The sequence below is a fragment of the Bos javanicus genome, chromosome 8 (assembly GCF_032452875.1).
Source record: "Bos javanicus breed banteng chromosome 8, ARS-OSU_banteng_1.0, whole genome shotgun sequence".
Classification (NCBI taxonomy): Eukaryota; Metazoa; Chordata; class Mammalia; order Artiodactyla; family Bovidae; genus Bos; species Bos javanicus.
Genome location: NC_083875.1, coordinates 52467872 through 52490876, shown reverse-complemented (window position 1 = coordinate 52490876; position 23005 = coordinate 52467872). Strand labels below are relative to the sequence as shown.

At 44.7% G+C, this 23005-nt stretch overlaps 1 protein-coding gene across 4 annotated transcripts in view; it reads right to left on the bottom strand.

Moving 5' to 3' along the window:
• Nucleotides 1-18861, bottom strand: part of PCSK5 (proprotein convertase subtilisin/kexin type 5) — a 516633-nt gene extending 497772 nt beyond the window's left edge. Inside the window, exon 1 of one of the 4 annotated variants that reach the window (XM_061425568.1) lies at nucleotides 18207-18861. In XM_061425568.1, coding sequence (XP_061281552.1) covers nucleotides 18207-18398 — 192 coding nt within the window. In that variant the 5' untranslated portion in view covers nucleotides 18399-18861. The remainder of the gene's footprint in view (nucleotides 1-18206) is intronic. The other 3 variants (XM_061425565.1, XM_061425567.1, XM_061425566.1) reach the window with 3 other exon arrangements.
• Between the last annotated feature and the right edge of the window lie 4144 nt (nucleotides 18862-23005).

Here is a 23005-nt window from a genome sequence, read left to right as displayed (position 1 = left end):
CTATTAAACAATTAATTGAGGTACAAAGCTAACATTTATCTTCATTTGATGGGAAAAAAATAAGACAAACTGTAATACATGGTTTCTGTCCCCTTGGAAAAGGAAATAACCCTCAATTTTCCCTGGTCTTTTGAATGTATATCTGAACTCACGAAACAAATCTCCAGTCGGCTGGCAAGCCTGGAGAGAAGCAATGAGGTGCAATTAAGCTCTGGGATCTTCAGGGTTTCTTTCAAGAAATGCAAATCTCTAAGGAATAGAATCCTATACACACATTTGGAAATACCTAATATCTGGTTTCTGATTTTTTTAACACATATAATTATCACTTGCATAATGAGCAAAATGCATACCTGAGATCCCTGAGGTCTTCCTATTAAGTCACAGGGGTCTTATCCAGAATATCACATAATCTTTCTCCCTCTTCAATAACAGATCTCCACGTAAACTCTGTGCAAGGCTAAGGAGAAAACTATTGTACTTTTGTATTAGTGGGAACTGGCCAGGTTCCCCAGCAGAAACAAATGAACCCATGAATCTCAGTGACTGAAAACAACAAAAGCGTGTTTCTAGCTCATGTTACATGTCCATTGTGCGTTGGCTGGGAGCGCTGCTCAGCATGGCCCGCAAGGACCCAGGCCAATGGAGCACCCAGCACCTGGAGCTTGCAGATCACAGTGGGGCAGATGGAGAGCACTGACAATTAAAGAGGGGGTGTGTGTCACTTCTGCTCACATTTCATTGCCCCACAGAAGTTAGAGGAGCACACTCATACCCCAAATGCGGAAATACAATCCTATCACATGGCGAGGAGGAGAACCAAAAATATTCAGGGGCCAGTACTAATGATGCTATGGTTTCTGTTTCCTTTTCACCTTCACTTACTCACAACCATTTCTCCATTTCAGAATATTTTTCCGAGGCCCTCTGAATGACAGAGCACACTCTTCTAGGTACCATTTGTGATACAAAGATGAACCAGACAGAAAATCCTGTCTTTAGGGGGATTAATATCTATTAAAGGAAAGAAGATAGACAAATAAATGGAATACAAACTGAAAACGTCAAATGCCAGGAAAAAGAAGCTTACAAGTTCAATAAGAGTTTAAACAAAAAAAGTTTTATCCACAGGCAGTCTCATCTGAGGAAATGACATCTGAGAAGGGCTTTGCTGAACAAGTAAGAACTGGACATGAGGCTGTCCACGCAGTGGGAGCCACATGATCAGGGGAAGGAAGGCAGGGCCTGGCAGTACATGCACAAAGAACAGCAAAAGATTTAGGCTGAAAGATATCCAGAATAGATGGTGGGAGCGGGGCAGGGGCGTGGGAAGGGGAAGGGGAGGTGGGAAGAGGGATCAAGAGCAGGGGAGAAAGAGGAAGTCTCTTTGACCAGAGTGGTTGCTGAAAAAACTAAACTGCCTTACGTGACATGTTTTGCATAGGAAGACATAAGGACAGGGCAGGACTGGTACGATAGTCCACACAAGAAGTAACAGGGGGCTAACATACAGCAGGGGCTTCTCAGGTGGCACTATTGGTAGGGACCCCACCTCCCAATGCAAGAGACATAAGAGACATGGGTTTGGTCCCTGGGTCAGGAAGATCCCCTGGAGGAGGGCATGGGAACCCACTCTAGTATTCTTGCCTGAAGAATCCCATGGACAGAGGAGCCTGGCAGGCTACAGTCCAAAAGGTCACAAAGAGTCAGACAGGACTGAAGCGACTTAGCACACATGCACAGCAGATCCATCGCAATGGAGAGAAAGGAACAGCTCGCTTCAGAACCGTATACAGCACAAGAACACTCAGCTTTCCCATCTCCCTTTCATCTGACCCAGAAAATATAACTCACCTTCCTCTATCTGGTTATTTGAGGCTTAGATCTGATCAAAGTGAAAAGGTCAGATGGGGAGACCCATCTTGATTGAGAGACTGGCTTCTGGCCATGTCACCCAACTAAGAGAGCATTCCATTCATAATTAAGTGGAGCTAACTCCCAATGGATAGTTTCTCTATTTGTCCTGAGTTTATTTCCTATCTCCAAGGATATTTCTGAAGCTACTCCTTAAGGACTGGCTGCAGGGCTTAATTTATGTCTGTTTGTCCTGGAGCCTTAATTCCTCCTCTCATGCAGATTTAACTTGAGAACTTCAGCCTTTCAAAATGGCCCATCCAGGTAAGCTCCGCCACGGCTGATCCAGGTAGGCCAGCCATGGGCCTCTGACTATCACAAGACTCTCTGGCTTATATTATACAGAGTTTTAAGATCTGTCACATGCACCAAATCTGCTTATTTTTGCTACTCCCATGATTCCACACAGACTAAAATTTGCCTGCCATCTGAAACCTCCTCTTACTACTGACCAATTCCATCACTGGGGGTCCCTCTGTGCTGTTATTCCTCCCAGTCCGAAAGACACAAAGCTTGCACTGTTACCCCCAGAGAGATGAGCACAGACAGTAGAGCCCTCAGGGTTCCCTGGGATCCTTGGAAAAGCCATCCCAGTGCTAGGATGATCTGGGACTTGGCTCTCGGGGTGGAAGATGTCTCACTGTGTACTCTGACTCTCCCACTAAGAATTCTCATGAAGTTAAAGCCAGGAAGAACAACCCTGTTGACGATGCCAAGATCTGAAATAGCCAAAGATAAGGATTAGGCTATTTCCCAGGAATCCATGGACTTTAGAATACACACACACATATGACTCATCAATCCTGGATGTCTTCTTTATATCCTTTAAATACTCCCCTATAGAATTTACTATACACTGTTAGCCTTCCCTTTTGACTGGGTAGTAGAATTTTTTGTCATTTTTCTCCAGCGTTCAGATTTAATCTTATATACATTACTGGCTCATAATATACTTTAGGATTTGATCAATATTTAATGATAATTTATATACAGCCAACACCATGTTATGTGCTACAGAATAATTAAGCCTTTTACAAGGAGAAAAAAGAAGGAAAAACTTAACTACACTCAGCCTCTTAGGATTTGGGGCAAAATACAATTGGAGTCAACAAACTGAAATATCAGAGTGACTATGCCTATACCTGTATTTCCAGAGTGAGGTACTGTGCAAGTGACATCTGAGATGTACCTTGAAGAAGAGAATTTCCAGAAGAGCAAGGAGTCAGGTGAATATTCCAGGTGGAAAGACTGGCACAGAAACAGGAAAGGATTGCGTATAGGATCTGGGGAATAATGGGAAGTCCAGTTTGGCTTTGTTAAGGGACAGAGCAAAGAAAAAAAAAAGGGACGGGAAAAGTATTTTGAGAAAAGTAGATAGGAGCATTTAAAAGCCCAGACGCAGAATCTGTTTAAATGCAGAAGGTCAATGGGGGCTACTGTTGACTTCTGAACAGGTAAATGGCATCATCAAAATTAAGCTTTAAGACCATCCTCTTCAATCGCAAGCTCAACCCCTTCATCCTTGGTAACTAGACTTCATTTACACCAGCTGGTTTCTGTTCCTCTAGGGACTTTGCACTGTTGTCGCCTCTGTGTGGACCTCACCCCACCCTAGACCTCCAGATAGCCAGCTCCTTATTCAGATCTCTGCTCAAGTGCTCCCTACTTAATGAGGCTCCCTAACTAGCCTATCTAAAGGAGTCCTCCCATCCTCAGGCACTTGAGACTCTACCAATGTATTCTGCTTTCCAATAGCAACTTATCATTTGAAATTATTTTATGTCATAACTGCCTCATAGGTTGGCTCCTTCCACTAAATATAAGCTCCATGTGAGCAGCTGCTGCTGCTAAGTCACGTCAGTCATGTCCGACTCTGTGCAACCCCATAGACGGCAGCCCACCAGGCTTCCCCATCCCTGGGATTCTCCAGGCAAGAACACTGGAGTGGGTTGCCATTTCCTTCTCCAATGCATGAAAGTGAAAAGTCAAAGTGAAGTCGCTCAGCCATGTCCGACTCTTTGCGACCCCATGGACTGTAGCCCACCAGGCTCCTCCATCCATGGGATTTCCCAGGCAAGAGTACTGGAGTGGGGTGCCACTGCCATCTCCCATGTGAGCAGACATCTTACTAAAGACAGATATAGTGGGACTGGATCTATTAAAATGGCTGTTAAACAATAGGTACTCAATAACTATTTTTTAGCAGCTTTATTGGGATAAAATTCAAATACCATACATTCATCAAAGTATACTATTCAATGATTTTTAGTACAGTTATATAGCTGTGTAAAAATCACCACATTCAATTTTAGAACATTTTCATCACCCCAAAAGAAACCCCAAACCCATTAGTAGTACCCCACCACCACCAATTCCTCGCTGCTCCAGTCCTAGATGACCACTAATCTACTTTCTTTCTCTGTAGATTTGTCTACTCTGGAAATTTCATATAAACAGAATCCTACATGCATGGCCTTTTGTGACTGGCTCTTTTCACTTAGCCAGGGAAAATGTTTTCAAGGTTCATCCACGTTGTAGCTGTATTCGTTCTTAGTCACTCAGTCATATCAGACTCCTTGCTAATCCATGGACTGGAGCCCACCAGGATTCTCTGTCCATGGGGTTTCCCATGCAAGAATACTGGAGTGGGTTGCCATTTCCAACTACAGGGGATCTTCCAGGTCCAGGGATCGAACCTGTGTCTCCTGTGTTTCCTATATTGCAGATGGATTCTTTACCCAATGAGCCAACAAGGAAGCTGTATTAGTACTTCATTCATTTTTATTGCAGAATATTCCATGTAAGGAAACACTATATTTTGTTTGTCCATTCATCAGTTGATAGACATTTGGGTTGTTTCCATTTTTCTGGCTCCAGTGAATAATGCTGCCATAGACTTTTGTCTATAAGTTTTTGTGTGAACAAATGTTTCATTTCCCCTGAATGTATACTTAGGGGTGGAATTGTTGGATCATATGGTACGTCTACTAATACATGTAACCTTTTAAGAAACTGCTAGATTGTCTTCCCACAGTGGTTGCAACACTTTGCATTTCTACCAATAGCATATGAGAGTTCCAATTTTTCCATATCCTTGCCAACACTTGTGATTATCTGTCTTTCTGATTATAGCAGTCCAATTGAGTATGATGCGAATTAGTATCTCATTGTGGTTTTGATTTGCATTTCCCTAATGACTAATGATGCTGAGCATCTTCTCATGTGCTTATTGGAGACGTGTCTATTCACATCTTTTGTGCCCATTTTTAACTGGGGTATTTGTTTTTTAGTATTGAGTGTAGGTGTTCCTTATATATTCTGGATACAAGTCTCATCAGATGTGATTTGCAAATATTTTCTCCCATCCTGTGGGTTGTCTTTTGATTTTCTCGATGGTATCCTTCAATGAATATTTTTAAAATAAAACAATGAATAAAACTAATCCTTTAAGACAGGAAAAAATCAACAACAACAACCTGTAACCAGTTCATGAGAATGTAGAAAATTTGTGGCAGGGCAGGACCTAGAGGAGAATTCAAGTCACCTGTTTTCATCCCTGAGTTTTGTTTACTGATTCTCAGCATCATCCAACCAGCCCAGAAGCAATGACATCATCCTATCGTGAGTCAAACAATGCAGCATTTGGTAAACTGGCTCATGAGCACCAAACAAGTAGAAAGACACCCCAAGGTTAAAAAAAAATAAAGAGAAAAGGTTTTGCTGGAAACTAGGCTATAATAAATCTTAAATGGCCTACAATTTAGTTTTCTCTTGAAAAACTGAAATTGATGAATGGGTCCCACACACATACAGGGGAAAAAAAAACAAAAAACATTAAATGCACCTAGAATAGGCCCAGGATGAGTAAGTGGCAAACTTCTAAACTTGTAGTTACGGATATACACTTACAAGATTAAAGGTCCTGAAACTGTCTTCCCCGCCTGCACTGCATTCAAACTCGTGAGCACTGCCCAGTTTTATTATGGTTGAGAAACTTCAACTAGTGAAAACAAGGTACAAGCCTGGGAACATTGATATGGAGAGAACTGGTATATTTTTACAGCTGTAAGAGCTTCTCAGAGTAGAAAAATACCAGGCCTTAAGTACTTATTACAAAAATATCAGCCCTTAAGTACTCAGGGAAAATATATATGAGATATATATTTGTGTGTGTGTACACATACATGCACACTGGGAAAGGCAGCGGGGAAGGACTTGTTTTTAATAAATCTTAACCAGTTTCAATGATGGCAGGGTATCCACAAAGCAATTTGCCCAGGACAGAATTAACCCCTTAGATGACGCACAGACAGGGCTTCCCAAGTGACTCAGCAGTAAAGAATCTGCCTGCCAATGCAAAAGCCACAGGAGACATGGGTTCAATCCCTGGGTTAGGAATATCTCCTGGAGCAAGAGATGGCAACCCACTCAGGTATTCTTGCTGGGATAATCCCATGGACAGAGGAGCCTCGTGGGGTACAGTCCTTGGGGTCACAGAGTCGGACACAACTGAGCATGCACGCATAATGCACAGAACATTCAACTAGAAATTCATGCTTCTTGTATGATGCTAACCCTAACCTAACAATCTGATTCACATTAAATGCAAACAAGATTAATCTAAGATTGTAGAGAGCAATCTAAAAATATTATACATTATACGAGAGCAAATTATAAATAAGTTTAAAAACACATTTCAAAATACATCCATATTCTTATAAGGCAGTAAAGTTAAACTAAGAATACATAAAAGATACATAGTTTCATTATACTATATAATTATGTAAAGGGCAGACCACATGATGTGAATAAATTATAGGTATAATTATTTATTATAATGGAAAGTAGTGTACATGACAACTAAAAGGTAAAGGCAAGCATAAAATGTGGCATCGTATAAAACATTTTAAAATCACCCTTAAATATTATTCCTGGCTTCACATTCTTTGTCTACAACTTTCCTTCCATATTCAGTGCTCAACACAATCTTCAGTTTTTAAATCAAATATGGAAAGGTTCATTTGAGAGTTGAAAGCAATCACTCATGTGTCTGTCTTTATCCCTTAAGTTGACACAGGACCTGCAGTGCAAATAGTAATGCACACATGTGTAAAGTAGAGATAATACCTAAATTTACCAAAGGAGAACTGAAGTATGGGGCAGACTTCATGTTTATCTGCTTAGTGGGTACACCAGCACGAAATACTTGGAAACCTTATCTTAACCAAGCTGATAACCCTGCTAATATCAGTCTCACAGTTTCCTGATTCCATCCAAGTCACTGGCCTTCACCTGTTCTCTACCTGGTCATCCCACCTTGGACCTTATCTTTATGCAGAACAGTTCTAGTCTATATAAACAAAATTACCCTCTGGGATGACTTCCATCTTTCCACCTCTATTCCTCTTACCAAACTGGCTTTCCATTTTCATTTTGAACTACAGCCTTTATAACTGCCCTATGCCTTTGGTTCACCAGTCCTATTTTGGCCCTGCCTGGACACTGTGGTCTATCATTTCAAAGATGGAATCCTTTGCATTCAAGAACCATTCATCCTCATCACCCCCAGCTTCCCACAGTCTCTTGTTCCTTTCTCTCTCACCCTAACTCACATTCTAACTCCCTGTTTTGTCCTTATCTAACCTCGGGTTCCGGAGAAGGCACTGGCACCCCACTCCAGTACTCTTGCCTGGAAAATCTCACGGACGGAGGAGCCTGGTAGGCTGCAGTCCATGGGGTCGCAAAGAGTCGAACACGACTGAGCAACTTCACTTTCACTTTTCACTTTCATGCATTGGAGAAGGAAATGGCAACCCACTCCAGTGTTCTTGCCTGGAGAATCCCAGGGACGGGGAGCCTGGTGGGCTGCCGTCTATGGGGTCGCACAGAGTCGGACACGACTGAAGTGACTTAGCAGCAGCAGCAACCTCAGGTTCCTGAGTATTAGTGACAAAAGCACAAAACAATGGAGGCTGGTTCATTTTCTCACCCTTTCTGTTAACCACTACTTACTGAGCAATAACTACATAAAAGCAGCTATTGCCATCACTATTTGGCAACTCTTCTCACTGGCATTGGTCATTATCTCTTATCAGAATTTCCTAACAATGTTCCCAAACACTGAAGCACTGGGCCACTAATTTCACCCAGTTCCCCCTCTCTCTGCCGGTGGCCTTCACCTCTGAACTGATAATGAGATCCAGGCCATTGTCCACACACGCTCGCTTCCTTTCCTCCCCAACGTGAACTCCCTGTATTTCCATTCACCCTCATTCCTCTTTAGTCTCAAGGCACCCATGTTCCTCTTGCTTTCCAGATCCATGCCTCTCTAGGTATACCCATTACGCTTGCTGCCCCAAGTGCCCACTGTGCTTCTATGCCACCCACTGTGCTTGGTGCTGAGGACACAAATAGGAATGAGGCACAGCCCAGCTTTCCCAGCTAATGGAAGAACAGATATGCAATTACACACCCACACACAAACACACACATTCAATCAGGCTGACCGTATCATTTCTCTGCCAAACTCAGATATGTTTGAAAGTGAAGGGGATATTAAAAAAAAAAAAAATACTGAATGGAGATAAACTGATTTACTACAGGCATAAACCAGTGCTCTCCCTTGCAAACTGTGGAATCAGTTCAGTTCAGTCCAGTCATTCAGTCATATCCAACTCTTTGCGACCCCATGGACTATAGAACGCCAGGCTTCCCTATCCATCACCAACTCCCGGAGCTTACTCAAACTCATGTCCCTCGAGGTGGTGATGCAATCCAACCATCTCATCCTCTGTCATCCCCTTCTGCTCCTGCCTCAATCTTTCCCAACATCAGGGTCTTTTCAAATGAGTCAGTTCTTTGAATCAGGTGGTCAAAGTATTGGAGTTTCAGCTTCAGCATCAGTCCTTCCAATGAATATTCAGGACCAATTTCCTTTAGGACTGACTGGTGTATGGTCACACTAACTGCAACTTAGTATGGTACCTTCAATCATGCAGCCATTAAAGTGTGTGTAAAAGTATTCAGTAACATTGGAAAAGCCTCACGATATAATGGTAAGTATATAGAAACTGAGCATAACTTGGCTTATAAAAACAAGATAAAACAATTGAGATTCACTGGGTATGTAATATGTGCCAGGCACCATTCTAACTACTTTTAACTAATCCTCACAGCAATTTTAGGAGGGAAATACTATTAGATCTTTTTCACACATGAAGAAAGTAAGACAAATGGGTGCCTCTTTAAGCATCTTTAAGATGCTTGCCTAGGGTGCCTCAGCTAGGAAGTGGCAGTATTAGGATTCAAACTCTTTTAGTTCTATACCTATGATCCTAAATACTCCAGGACATTGATGAGAAAGAGATGAAGGGAGATGACGTAGGAGGGAGGGCAGATGCGCAGTGAAACGTCCCCTCACTATTCGGTCAGGCACTGGTGTTAAGAGCACGGGCACCATGTTTCAATTCTCATCACCTAGATTCTCTCTAGTGTAGCCCTCCGTGGCTTCATGACTGTGTCTTCAGGGCCTCCCCACCCTCTTCATCTACTCCCTATATCCCTTGCCCTCTACATGGAGACATTCCTTCAGGTTGTATTCTCAGCCCTCCTATCTTGTTTGCCTCACATCTTAGCATCCTGCATCCTTTCACAGCTTTACTTACACTGAGATGGCCGAGCGGCAGTCCTCACTTCTCTCCTGCCCTAAATTCTCTTCTGGCTACTATACATTTCCATCTGTATGACTCTCTACCTGCTGACAACACTACATCTGGACCTCCCAAGTCGTTCCCCGAAAGGCTCCTGCAGGCTGTCCTCATGCCGCAGATGACCCCCATGTTCCTGGCCCCAAGCTATAAACTCTTTCCTCTTCATCTTCTCACTCTTTCTCATCGTTCCCTTCCACTGGATTACTGAGCCACATTGAATCCACCTATACTAGAGCTTCCGAATCTATTCCTTCAGTTTTCCCAAGTTCTGTGTTTATAACAATAACTTTGCCCAACACAATACCTTCTCTACCTCCTCCAGTTCATTATGCACACAGCTACCAGCGAATTCCCCACCAGGCAAGGCTGAACCATACTGCACTGCCTGAGACTCCATCAGTACTTGCCTTCCTTAGTACTGGTTATGGATAAAAACATCCTAGGTCCCTGACAGCAGAAAGTATAGTATGGATTACATGGTAGATTCTCATGTGTTTTGAATCAGTAGGGTGTTGCCTCCTTCTCAGGGATCTTCAATGTAATTCTTTATCTTCCTTGATCATGTTGAAACTCCCTAACCTAGGCATTTCAGGCTTTATATAATCTGATTTGTGGTGGGTATTTTTCTTGTCCTACATGTCCTTTCCTTTATTCTAGTGGTGGCATCCTCTCTTCTTTTAGGAAACTGTCCTTCCTCAGTTGGTAGGGTGCCCACCCAATGTCAACATCTCCCTCACTTCAAGGGTGGACAAGTGACCCAAGCTAACTCACCAAAACACCACCACCCCCACAAACAAAGTGACTGGCCTGAAAATAGGGATATGACCCAATTGGGGAAGAACTGAAATCTTTTTCAGGGGTTAATTTCAAGACTGCATGAGAGAGGTACTATGAATCAAAAGAGCTCTACTGCTCATGGAAAGGGCCCAACTGAAAATGAAGCAAATACAGGGAAACAGATAAGAATCGAATGTTAGTACTGCTTCTGACTTTTGAGCTGGATAGACCCACAATCACTTTTCTGAAACTTGAATCTATATGTGTTTCAGAAATTCATAATTCTTCAGATGAGAAAAGTACAGTGGAATGTAATATACACTCTATGTGGATCAAGGACAACATCCTCAAAATCAAACTCAGTCATAGATTTCTGCAATCAAACACATTAATGTCCTAATTGATGTCAGTTTAGGTCAGGGTAGGTTTTTGCCTTGAAGAAAGTACAGATAAGTGAGGCTTGGCTGCAAAAAGTTTCAGCTTCTGCCTTTAGAACTTCACATAAAGGCATGTGGATCTGTTTAAACCAACAGATTCCCTGCTCCCTTATCTGCCTGTTTATCGGTTTTATTTGAGCACTATGAGTTGGGTTTTTCACACATGTACTCAAAAGAGTCCCGTCTGTATTCTTTATGGGCCTCTCTGTATTTCAGTTTTATTTCCACTACTCTCCTACACATAACTCATATTTGAGTCAATCTTAAAAGACTATGTTTGATTGTCTATATAAAAATAAAAAATCATGCAACCTCCACATCGCATATGCCTTATAAACCAAAGCTGTTCAACCAAGAGATGCGGAGCCCTGGCTGCTTGATGCTCTGGTCAGCTGTCCCAGCCCTATACCACCCTCCAAGGCTCTCAGGGGAAATGTGAGACTTGCCATGCAAAATGCTGGGCTGGATGAAGCACAAGCTGGAAACAAGATTGCCGAGAGAAATATCAATAACCTCAGATATGCAGATAACACCACCGTTATGGCAGAAAGCAAAGAATAATTAAGAGCCTCTTGTTGAAGGTGAAAGAGGAGAGTGAAAAAGGTGGCTTAAAACTCAACATTCAAAAAATGAAGATCATGGCATATGGTCCCATCACTTCATGGCAAATAGATGGGGAAACAATGGAAACAGTGACTTTATTTTCTTGGGCTCCAAAATCACTGTAGATGGTGACTGCTGTCATGAAATTAAAAGACACTTGTTCCTCGGAAGAAAAGCTATGATAAACCTAGACAGCGTATTAAAAAGCAGAGACACTGCCAACAAAGCCCCGTCTAGTCAAAGCTGTGGTTTTTCCAGTAGTCATCTGTGGATGTGAGAATTGGACCATAAAGAAGGCTGAGCACTGAAGAATTGATGCTTTTGAACTGTGGTGTTAGAGAAGACTCTTGAGAGTCCCTGGACTGCAAGGAGATCAAACCAGTCAATCCTAAAGGAAATCAATCCTGAATATTCATTGGAAGGACTGGTTCTGAAGCTCCAATACTTTGGCCAACTGTTGCAAAGAGCCAACTATTAGAAAAGACCCTGATGCTGGGAAAGATTGAGGGCAGGAGGAGAAGGGGATGACAGAGGATGAGATGGTTGGATGGCATCACTGACTCATTGGACATGAGTTTGAGCAAGTTCCGGGAGATGGTGGAGGACAGGGAAGCCTAGCGTGCTGCAGTCAACTCTCAAAGAGTTGGACACGACTGAGAGACTGAACAACAACAATGGGAGAGTCAGATGCCACACTGACTCCTCCCCATTTCTGTTTCCAGTAGATCCCCAGGGGCAATTACGAGAACCTGGAAATTCACCAGTGCTCCACTAGAGAAACTCCTAGTAACTCCTGCATTCTCTTACTTTTCCTCTGGAGCAGCCTCCATCTCCTTGGAGCCCTTATAGATCATATAATACTTCCTATGTCTGTCTTTATTTATATGTTCATATTTGTTCTTAGGGCACTCGATAACACAGCAATTCTGAGAGGTAGATGGGGCAGGTGCTCAGGTCCCCAACTTGAGGGTCAGGTTGATAAATAAAAGGGAAAACCCTAGAGTTTCACTCAAACCTTCTGACTTAGTTTAGTTTTCTTTCTAGTCTCTTTTTCCTCCTAGGGTTAACTCAAATAGAAGAGTTTATTGGTCTGGATAGTTCCTTCTTGGTACACTTAGGTGGAGAGATGTAATCTGTTGAACTAGTGAGAATGTTGCACGCGCAACTGCACTCTAGTCAGTTCAGTTGCTCAGTCATGTCTGACCCTTTGCAACCCTAAACTACGTGCAAATTTAATCCTGATAAAAATAAAAATTCATATATATAGCATATTCATAACATGAGCATCTATACGTGTTCATTTTTACTACCCAGGAAGTCAAAGTCAGCTTCTTTGTCATTTAATCCAACCTGAATTAGACAAGTGATCAAATCCCGAGGCACAGAGATATCTGCAGATACTTCAGCCTTGGGGAAAACCCAGACACTGCTTCGCATAACTTGAACCGACAACACAAATACCCCTCCCTGCCCAGGGGATGTTTCTGGGTCAGGACTCCCTCCCTTAACCAAAGAGTCAGACATGGCTGGACACTTTCCCAGCGCACTACCCTGCTTCTCTGGCTGACCTTTAAGGTTAGGACCTCTGGATATAAACTTATTAAAGATAGTCATAAGGCAAATTCAACTGCCTTGGGGCTCACAAAAATGCAGTGTTTCATTTCAAATAGACCCCGAAAATCCCAATGGCCACATACAGCCATTCCTAGCCTATGAGGTTAAAGCAACAGACCCACCATCAGCAGGCCAAGAGCTCTGAACTGCTTTTTCTTCTGAAAGGTTCTCCCACTCATGAGAACGACACATGTGAGGGTGGATAGCAGAGGTCAGAGCTAAGGTTCTTGGGTGTGGAAATCAGAGCCGAGGTCCTTGCCGGGTGCAAAGCCAGATGCATCACACAGGGATCACTCTGGGACTCCCACATCCATTTACAAAGGCCTAAGGATATAACTCGGAGAAGGCAATGGCACCCCACTCCAGTACTCTTGCCTGGAAAATCCCATGGACGGAGGAGCCTGGTAGGCTGTAGTCCATGGGGTCACTAAGAGTCGGACAAGACTGAGCGACTTCCCTTTCACTTTTCATTTCATGCATTGGAGAAGGACATGGCAACCCACTCCAGTGTTCTTGCCTGGAGAATCCCAGGGACAGGAGAGCCTGGTGGGCTTCCATCAATGGGGTCGCACAGAGTCAGACACGACTGAAGCGACTTAGCAGCAGCAGCAGCAAGGATATAACTAGGGGAGCACAGTGCACTCCCATACAACCCACCAGACTATCCCTGTCCCCTATTTCTGATGCCATCCATAAGCACTGGGCACTCACCCTCCACTGTTTAGCCTCCCACATTATTCACAGGTCAAAACTAACCAAGAAAGTGAGAGACCTTCAGGACATTGCTGAAGAAGGTTCTTCCTGCTAAAGCATCCTGTCCTGCTGATTTGGAAAATGGTTCTTATCACCTTTCTCATGCAAACCACATTCAGAATTAAGTGAAATAGGAATTCATATATGATCTCTCATAATGTACCAAGGCAAGGTGCTTTATAAAATAATCAGTCTTCAGATTATTTTTTTTCCCTTTCTTCCATGCCCAGTGAGCTTATCCTACATTATTTAATGGATTATAGCAAAGATCAACCAGGGAGGGGAGCACTGCCATGGGAAATCAGCCAGAATTGTTTAGAACCCAGCAGAAAACTATTTTAAACTATTTCAAATTGTTAGTTGAAATGGAAAACCCATTTCCGTGTCTATAGAGCTCTGATTTAGCTTTTTTGACTCAGTCATCAAACATATTTTCCTGATCTTCAGTGTGTTGCATTTTCCATTATAAAAATGTCTTCCTTTTATCATACCTAAATAAAGTCTGAATCTCACTTATTTCAGATCCAGATTCAACAAACCTTCCAAAGCTACTTAACTATGTGCTGAGCAGTACAGAGCCGACTCCCTCTATTATCTCATTTATTCTTTTACAGATGAAGGAACAGGGGCTCCATTAAGTTCACTGACTTTCCTGCTTTCCTAGACCTTGCAAATGGCATCTGTAGAGTTTCCAAGTCTCTGCTCTCAATGGGACTGCCAGGTAAAACATTCTCCCCAGTATTACTCTCAGCTGGCTTTATCTTTCTGGAATCTTGCTCAACATAAGTCACATTTTTTTTTTTTTTTGGCAGGGGGGGTGGTAATCTGGTAATCTCAGTTTGGAATCAAGGATTAAAAGCACCTCACAGATGGATAAATGCAGCTGGTGCACAGAGCAAACAATCTTTATGGAGGACCTTCTCTCTGGGTTTGAATACCCAGAAGTTAATTCCTCCAGGTTTGTAGACTGCAGCCAAACAAAGGTTCACAATTAACATTATGTTGGGTCTTATTCCTTCATGTCTTTTTCATCCTCTCACCACTACACTGCTAGCTAAAAACTAGGCCTCTTTTTTCCACCCCCGTGTGGGCCAACAGACAGATGTACCTACCCTCAGCCAGCTTAGCAGTGCTCATTATGATAAATATTGAGACTGCTTGGTGTTGGGTCTTATAGGGGAAGAAATGCAGGACTTTCTAGGGCTGATGGTAATGCCAAGCAAAATATGATATATAATGACATGAAAACTACCACTAGTTACAGCATCATTTTAGAGTTTCGAGACATAACCATTCACAAAATACAAACATTATGTGAAAACCTACCCAAACAACTGCTATCTCTAGAACCAAAGCCAAGAAAAGCTTCATTATTGTTCCCTTCCAGGATGTCAAGCATGTTCTTTTTGCCTGTTTGCTTACTTCTCCTGTGTTACTCTCCACGTACCATCTTTCTTGAAGATGACAGGCCAGGTTTAGGCCAGGTTTTCTGTAGAAATCTCCAGGCCAGAAATTTACCTGTGGTGGCTTTTAAATGCTAAGATGCTACACAAAACATGACACTGAACAGATATTCAAAATCAGATTGTTACTGTGGTACAAAGTCACTACCTTATTCACCTAAAATATTACTCAGAAAGACCTCAAAAATACTACCAGGATATTAAATGACTATAGAAACAATAAAAGACCTCAGTTCCAATCTGTGACACATGAGGTGGGACCCCAAGCCCAAATGCTTAAAAACAGGGGCACATTCTAGAGACATTTGCAAATTAGTTACTGCCCTCAACTGAACAACAGCTGGCTTACTGATATAAAGAAAGGACAACAAAAGGATGGCCCTTACAGTGCAATGATATTGCTTGTGTGAACTCAATTTACCACCTTCAAGACTTAGCCCTTTGATCTACAGAGGAAATGCTTTTCACTGTAAGAATTGTTTTTACACTGGTTAGGGTATCAGTTCAAGGAGTCCTCTGTCACCCCTGTAAGCTCTCAATTTCCTCATTGGCATTGTAAAAACCACAATAAACCACATTTGGTGTTACTTGAATGTAAATTTTCTTAGTATTACCTTTTAAATGAAAATCCACAGATCTTCACTATAAAGCCCTTTGTAAAAAGTCAGGCAAGGTTGCAGGATACTGAAATGTTTGGTTATTCAAAAATGAGTTCTGTGACAATTTCTTCTCCCCCATTCTGCCAGGTTCCAAATGTGTAAGTTCTACTGAATGAGTTTATTTTGATACAGATCTTTCCACTTCATAATTCCTGAAGCTGCTTAGGTTCAAGAAGTCCAGGTCGGTTGAAATTAAGTATCTGTGTATTAAGCCTGGACATTTGCTTTCCGTCTACTGAGTCACTAAATCAGAATTCAGGGAAATGGGGAGTTTACTTTCTTCCGCTTCCTTTCATCCTCACAGGCAAGCGTAGGCCTGGACCAGACAGTCCTAGATCTGATTCACACCCTTGTACTGTCTAGATAGGTGATCTGTATGGGTAACTTCTCCAGAATATTGGTTTCCCTGTTGCTGTAAGTGACGTAATATCCAACAAAAATGGTTGTTCTGTGGATTATGAAGTAAGTGTATGGTCAAGAACTATTCTTCCAAATATGCCTTTTTTATGGGAGATGCCCAGTGTTAGCTGAACCTGAAAGATGCATCTGGAAAGATTATTAACATGACTACTTTTATTATTAGCCTTTCCTTTTAAATTCCCCAGGTCACATGCAGCACCCCCCAACTTCAAGCTTATGTAAAAAAGATTTGAATAGACTTAATGTTTTCTTCCAGAAGAAGAAGATAGAAGAAGCAGGTAGAATCCCAACAAGCCATTAGGATGAAACTCTCCTGAAAATGACAAGCACTCAGACAAAAAAATCTGGCTGGCTGTGGCTTCCTTTCCGGTATGTGTTAGACCGGGGTACGAGAAATACAGACCATGCCCCTTGCCTTGGTCTCAGCCCTCCACCAGAATGGTTTCTCCAGAATATGTCCACTCTCTGGCACCTCAAACAGCAGCAAGATCCCCCCACCTGGCCCCCTCCTGCTCCTCCGAAGCCCCAATGCTCCTGTTAGATGCAGTAACAGCAGCTCTGCCTGCTCTGGATGTTGCGTCCCCCAGGCAGCCCAGAGTACCCATGCTGGAGGACATGTTCCTGGCCATGGAGTTCCATAGCATCAGAAACCAACAGTCTGTGCTCTTCTGCTCCAGTGGCCCCAGCCGGCATCTTCCTCTCCCCTCATCCAGGCAGAGCACGCGGGGCGCGTGCAGCCAGAGCAGTCCCAGCAGCGCGTCTGCTGTAAGGGCGCCTCTATCACCCTCGCCTCCCTCCCCCATTAGAGTCTCATCAGAGTCAGACCAGCGCCACTCCTCGGGCCAGGCCAGGGGAAGCGAGTGGGAGGGGTGTAAGGATGCGGGAGCACTTTCTGGGACCTGCTTCCACTGCCCCTTCCACCCATTTCTTGCAGGAAAGAGAGCGAGGAAGCCAAGCCCGGAGGTACCTCCAAATCTGTAGTGCTTCCAATCATTCCCATAACATCCCTCAATTCTGAGTCCCCAGCGGGGCAACTCCTTCCAAAGCACCTCACGAAAACCCCGCGCCACCGCCGCCTCTGGGTCCCGCACGTAACTCCCAGAGGGAAGACCCACTGTTTTCCAAAGCAGAACCAGGTCAGTGGTCTCGGAAGTTTGACACCTCCCACTCCGACTCTCCATCTAGAAGCCCCCACGCTTATCCAGTTTGAGAGGGGAAGCCAGGAGGTCTCCCCACAAGTCTTCGCTCACGCCGGGTCCGGCCGCCTCCTCTCTCTCCTTTCTCGAGTCTAGCTCCAGCCCTCCACGCCTCTGGCGCCTTCACTGAGTGACCAGAGGTTCTCTCGCTCCTAAAAGAGGAAACTTCTTTTCAGGGCTAAATTCAGGTCCGAGCAGGAAAGGCTTTCCCTTCTTTGCCTCCCCTCTTATCCCGGCTCTCAGAAACCACAGGGAGCCGGCACCAGGGGCGTGCTTACCCTTTAACCCCTAAAAGAGTCCACTGCTCCCCGACTTTCCACTGCAAAAGTCCAGTCGGGTCTGAAACTACTTATGTACACTCGTGATCCTTCCAGAGACCCTACCTGTCCCTCCTGATTTGCAAGAAACAAGTAAACAAAACACAAATCGTAGCAACTTTGGAGAGCGAGTGTGTGTGTGTGTGTGTGTGTGTGTGTATGAGTGAGTGAGAAAGAGGAGAGAGAGCGCATCGCAGAAGAGTTAGGGCAACAGCTGCAAGAACACATCTGGAAGAGGGGGAGGGGACAGACGAGGAAGGGACAAGCGCGAGGTCGTGGGGGACTCCCCCCATTCCCCCGCCCTCGCAGCTTCAGGGCCGAGAACCCGGCCAGCTAGTGGTTACCTGTCCTATGTTGATGAATCCGTACTTGCTGGCTATGCGGTTGGCCTCCGGGAAGCCGCCGGAGATTTTGACTGCCCAGTGGTTGGTGTAGACGCGCGTCCGGCACACGGGGAGCAGGCAGCCCCCGAGCAGCGCCAGTACGCAGAGCAGGTCCAGCCGTCCCGGGCAGCAGCAGCGGCTCCCCCAGCCCATGGCCCCGGCGCTTGGCTGCTGCTTCGATCGCTCGCTTGCTCCGCTCTCTAAGCTGAGCGCACAACTAACTTCTTCGGCCTGGGCCGCCCGAGCGCGCAGCCCCCGGCCGCCGCGGCTCGCAGCCCTGGGAGATCGACAGGAGGCGGCGAGCCCCGGCAGGGAGCTGAGCAGCGAGCCTCGCACCCACTCCTAGACCATCCCTGGGGCTCCGGGGACCTGTGCTTCCAGCTCTACGGCCCGCGGGGCGGTCGGCCGGCGCTCCCCGGCTCCGGCGCAGGAGGCGGCTGAGTGGGGCGGGCGCCCTCCCGCAGTTGGGTCTCGCCGGGCTCGGCTCCCGGACTCTCCGACTCGCCCTCGCTCCTCCCGGGGCCCCCGAGCGCGGCGGAGGCGGCGGTGCAGGCAGCGGCTGGGCGCCCCCTCTGCTGGCCCGGGCTCCGAGCGCTCGCTAGCTCGCTCCCCGCGCTCCCTCCGGCTCCGAGCAGCGCGCTGGGAGTGTAAGTGGCAATGGCAGCAGCGCCTGCTCTGCATAAATGACTCCCCCCGCCCCCCTCTATACCCCTCCTTTTCCACATCTCCCTCCTCCTCTCCCTCCTCCGCCCGCCCGAAAGCGGCCACGGTGAGGCGCCAACCAGGTCCTAGCGCCGCTGGGTTCTTCGGGCTGTAACCTACAGGGTCCAGAGCCGCAAAAGCGAGTCTTTCCAAAGGGCTGAGAGCAGAGCTCCGGTGTGGGGGTTTTACCCTCTTCTCTCCTCTCCCTTCTGGATTTGTATTAATTTACCGCCACTTCCCGAAAGACTAAAGAGATTTACAAGCTGGTTCTGGTCAAGCGGCCCCAAGATTCATTCATCCTAGCTCTGAACCTCCTTAAACAAGTAAGTATTTAAGGAGGTCACTTGCGTGTCAATTGCCGAACAAATAGCCCGAGATTTTCACTTCATTAATTCTTCAACCTTTTCAACAACTGTTTATTTCACAAAATCTGCTCCCGGGAGAAGCTACCACACAGGACGGTAAGGCGCATCGACCCTTGCAAAAGCCAATCACTGGCAATTCCAAAGCCGAGTGTGTTGCCTGCTGACTTTCGAAATCCGTGCTTCCTATACTAGGCAACACCACGGGAGAGTAAAATTCCAGTCGCGGAATTGGGGAAAGATGTTTCTGTGACTATTTGGTATGAAAGTGGATGGGCCAAGGGAATAACTTCATTCATTCGTTCCACTGAGTCTAATGAGAACTTCTTTTTCTCCACCAAGGGAAAAGTTTTGCAACTTTTCCAAGAACGGCCCTGTAACAGTGTTGAGTTCGATATAAACAGGACCACAGAGGAATTTCGAATGAAATAAATGTGTGGCTGCGCCGCCTTCATTACTGTATCTTGCACTGTGACTGCAGCAGGCAGGAAGAAGCTCGGATTTACCCGCTTCTGCTGAAGAACCTCCCCGCCTTTTCTGGCACAGAACGACTTCTTGTGAAAAGAAAATATACTCCTTATGAAATAATTCAACTGACCTTTGAAGTATTCACTATACCTCTAACCCGCTCCCCGCCGCCCCCCCCCCCCACCCCTGCCTTCACCCTAGCTCTCTCCTCTTCCCATCCCCCATTGTCTTTCTTAACTGTATTTGAAGGTAATTAACACATCACACTTTGGGTAATGATTCTTTTATCTGCCTAGGGCTTCACTTTTCTTCCTCCTCCCCTCAGCGGAACCAAAGCTGCAGAATCAAAACATGCAAATTTTATAAAACTCATAGTTAAAATCATAAAAATATCATTTTATGATTTTACATATCGTATAAAGTATGCCATATTAAATATTTAATCTTGAAAATAAACCCACCAAATGACTTTATTCCCACTCTACTGAAGAAGTGGAAGATCAGAAGAACTAAATCACTTGCAGAAAGGCATGTATTTTAGTTATTTACTGGTTAGACACATATCTTTTCAACACCTAGAATGTGCCAGGCATTGTGCTGGATACCGGAGAAAGAGGAGGAAGGGGAAGATGGGGGGGCAACAAGGACTAGTGCATTTCAGACTCTGACTAACTCTAGCCTAGATGTGGTTTGTTGCTGTTGTTTATAGGTGGTAAAGCATAAGTACTATGCTTGGGCTTTAGAGTTCTGATACAGCCTCCTTACTGGCTAGCCCCTTTGCATGTTCCCTCTTCAACCTGGAGCTTAGAAAGTTTACAAACTGTTAGTTCAGTTCAGTAGCTCAGTCACGTCCTACTCTTTGCGACCCCATGAATCGCAGCACGCCAGGCCTCCCTGTCCATCACCAACTCCCGGAGTTCACTCAGACTTACGTCCATCGAGTCAGTGATGCCATCCAGCCATCTCATCCTCTGTCGTCCCCTTCTCCTCCTGCCCCCAATCCCTCCTAGCATCAGAGTGTTTTCCAATGAGTCAACTCTTCACATGAGGTGGCCAAAGTACTGGAGTTTCAGCTTTAGCATCATTCCTTCCAAAGAAATCCCAGGGCTGATCTCCTTCAGAATGGACTGGTTGGATCTCCTTGCAGTCCAAGGGACTCTCAAGAGTCTTCTCCAACACCACAGTTCAAAAGCATCAGTTCTTCGGTGCTCAGCCTTCTTCACAGTCCAACTCTCGCATCCATACATGACCACAGGAAAAACCATAGCCTTGACTAGACGAACCTTTGTTGGCAAAGAAATGTCTCTGCTTTTGAATATGCTATCTAGGTTGGTCATAACTTTCCTTCCAAGGAGTAAGCGTCTTTTAATTTCATGGCTGCAATCACCATCTGCAGTGATTTTCGAGCCCCCAAAAATAAAGTCTGACACTGTTTCCACTGTTTCTGCATCTATTTCCCATGAAGTGATGGGACCAGATGCCATGATCTTCGTTTTCTGAATGTTGAGCTTTAAGCCAACTTTTTCACTCTCCACTTTCACTTTCATCAAGAGGCTTTTTAGTTCCTCTTCACTTTCTGCCATAAGGGTGGTGTCATCTGCATATCTGAGGTTATTGATATTTCTCCCAGCAATTTTGATTCCAGCTTGTGTTTCTTCCAGCCCAGAGTTTCTCATGATGTACTCTGCATATAAGTTAAATAAGCAGGGTGACAATATACAGCCTTGACATACTCCTTTTCTTATTTGGAACCAGTCTGTTGTTCCATGTCTAGTTCTAACTGTTGCTTCCTGACCTGCATACAGATTTCTCAAGAGGCGGATCAGGTGGTCTGGTATTCCCATCTCTCAGAATTTTCCAGTTTATTGTGATCCACACAGTCAAAGGCTTTGGCATAGTCAATAAAACAGAAATAGATGTTTTTCTGGAACTCTCTTGCTTTTTCCATGATCCAGAGGATGCTGGCAATTTGATCTCTGGTTCCTCTGCCTTTTCTAAAACCAGCTTGAACATCTGGAAGTTCACGGTTCACATATTGCTGAAGCCTAGCTTGGAGAATTTTGAGCATTACTTTACTAGCGTGTGAGATGAGTGCAATTGTGCGATAGTTTGAGCATTCTTTGGCATTGCCTTTCTTTGGGATTGGAATGAAAACTGACCTTTTCCAGTCCTGTGGCCACTGCTGAGTTTTCCAAATTTGCTGGCATATTGAATGCAGCACTTTCACAGCATCATCTTTCTGGATTTGAAATAGCTCAACTGGAATTCCATCACCTCCACTAGCTTTGTTCGTAGTGATGCTTTCTAAGGCCCACTTGACTTCACATTCCAGGATGTCTGGCTCTAGGTCAGTGATCACACCATGGTGATTATCTGGGTCGTGAAGATCTTTTTTGTACAGTTCTTCTGTGTATTCTTGCCATCTCTTCTTAATATCTTCTGCTTCTGTTAGGTCCATACCATTTGCCACCCAGACCACCTGTATCTATTCATAAGGACATTGGATTATTCCTCTAGAAAACTGATGGGTTTCACATGGGATGGGAAGACCTCAGTCAAAATCCAATATATGCCAGTCAGCCTTTCTTTCTTTCAGAAAGGAAGGCATTTGCTGTTGGATGGACTGAGAGCCTGTCTGGCGATGACCCAGAGGAGGGTGGCCACTGTGGGGACAATATAAACTACTTCAGGACTTGAGTTTGTAGCATGGGCTGTAGGTTTCTCTGGGACTCTGGCGCCATTATTGTTTAGAACAGCAAAGGCCGCCCCCAAATGCTGCTCTTTGTAAGTTGTGTTGCCTCTGGGCTTCACCTTCTGAAGATAATGGGGAGCCACTTCTGCACCAAGTCTCCTGAGGCCTGGAGGGTGTTTCCTAAGAGGGGCAAATTACTCATTGACATTTTTTTCTCCATGTTGTGTTTCTCTTTTTCTTTCCATTAACACCCTTGCCTTCTGTGAGTGTGCCCTGCCTGGCACACACACACACAGCATTCACTGCACCAAGCATGAGAGAGAATTGGAAAGGCAGGTAGGAAATGGGTAAACCACTTTTCTGCTTTGTAAACCAATCCCTGGGCCAGCATTTAGCTTACTCATAGGGTATACTCTTCCATTTGGATGCATATATACTTAGAAGGGAAAACTCTAGCTCTGTTTTAAAAAAATAAAGACTTGGAGCCCCCATTCATCTGTCAAATCAAGCGTATGAATGTAGATTCATTCATCTTG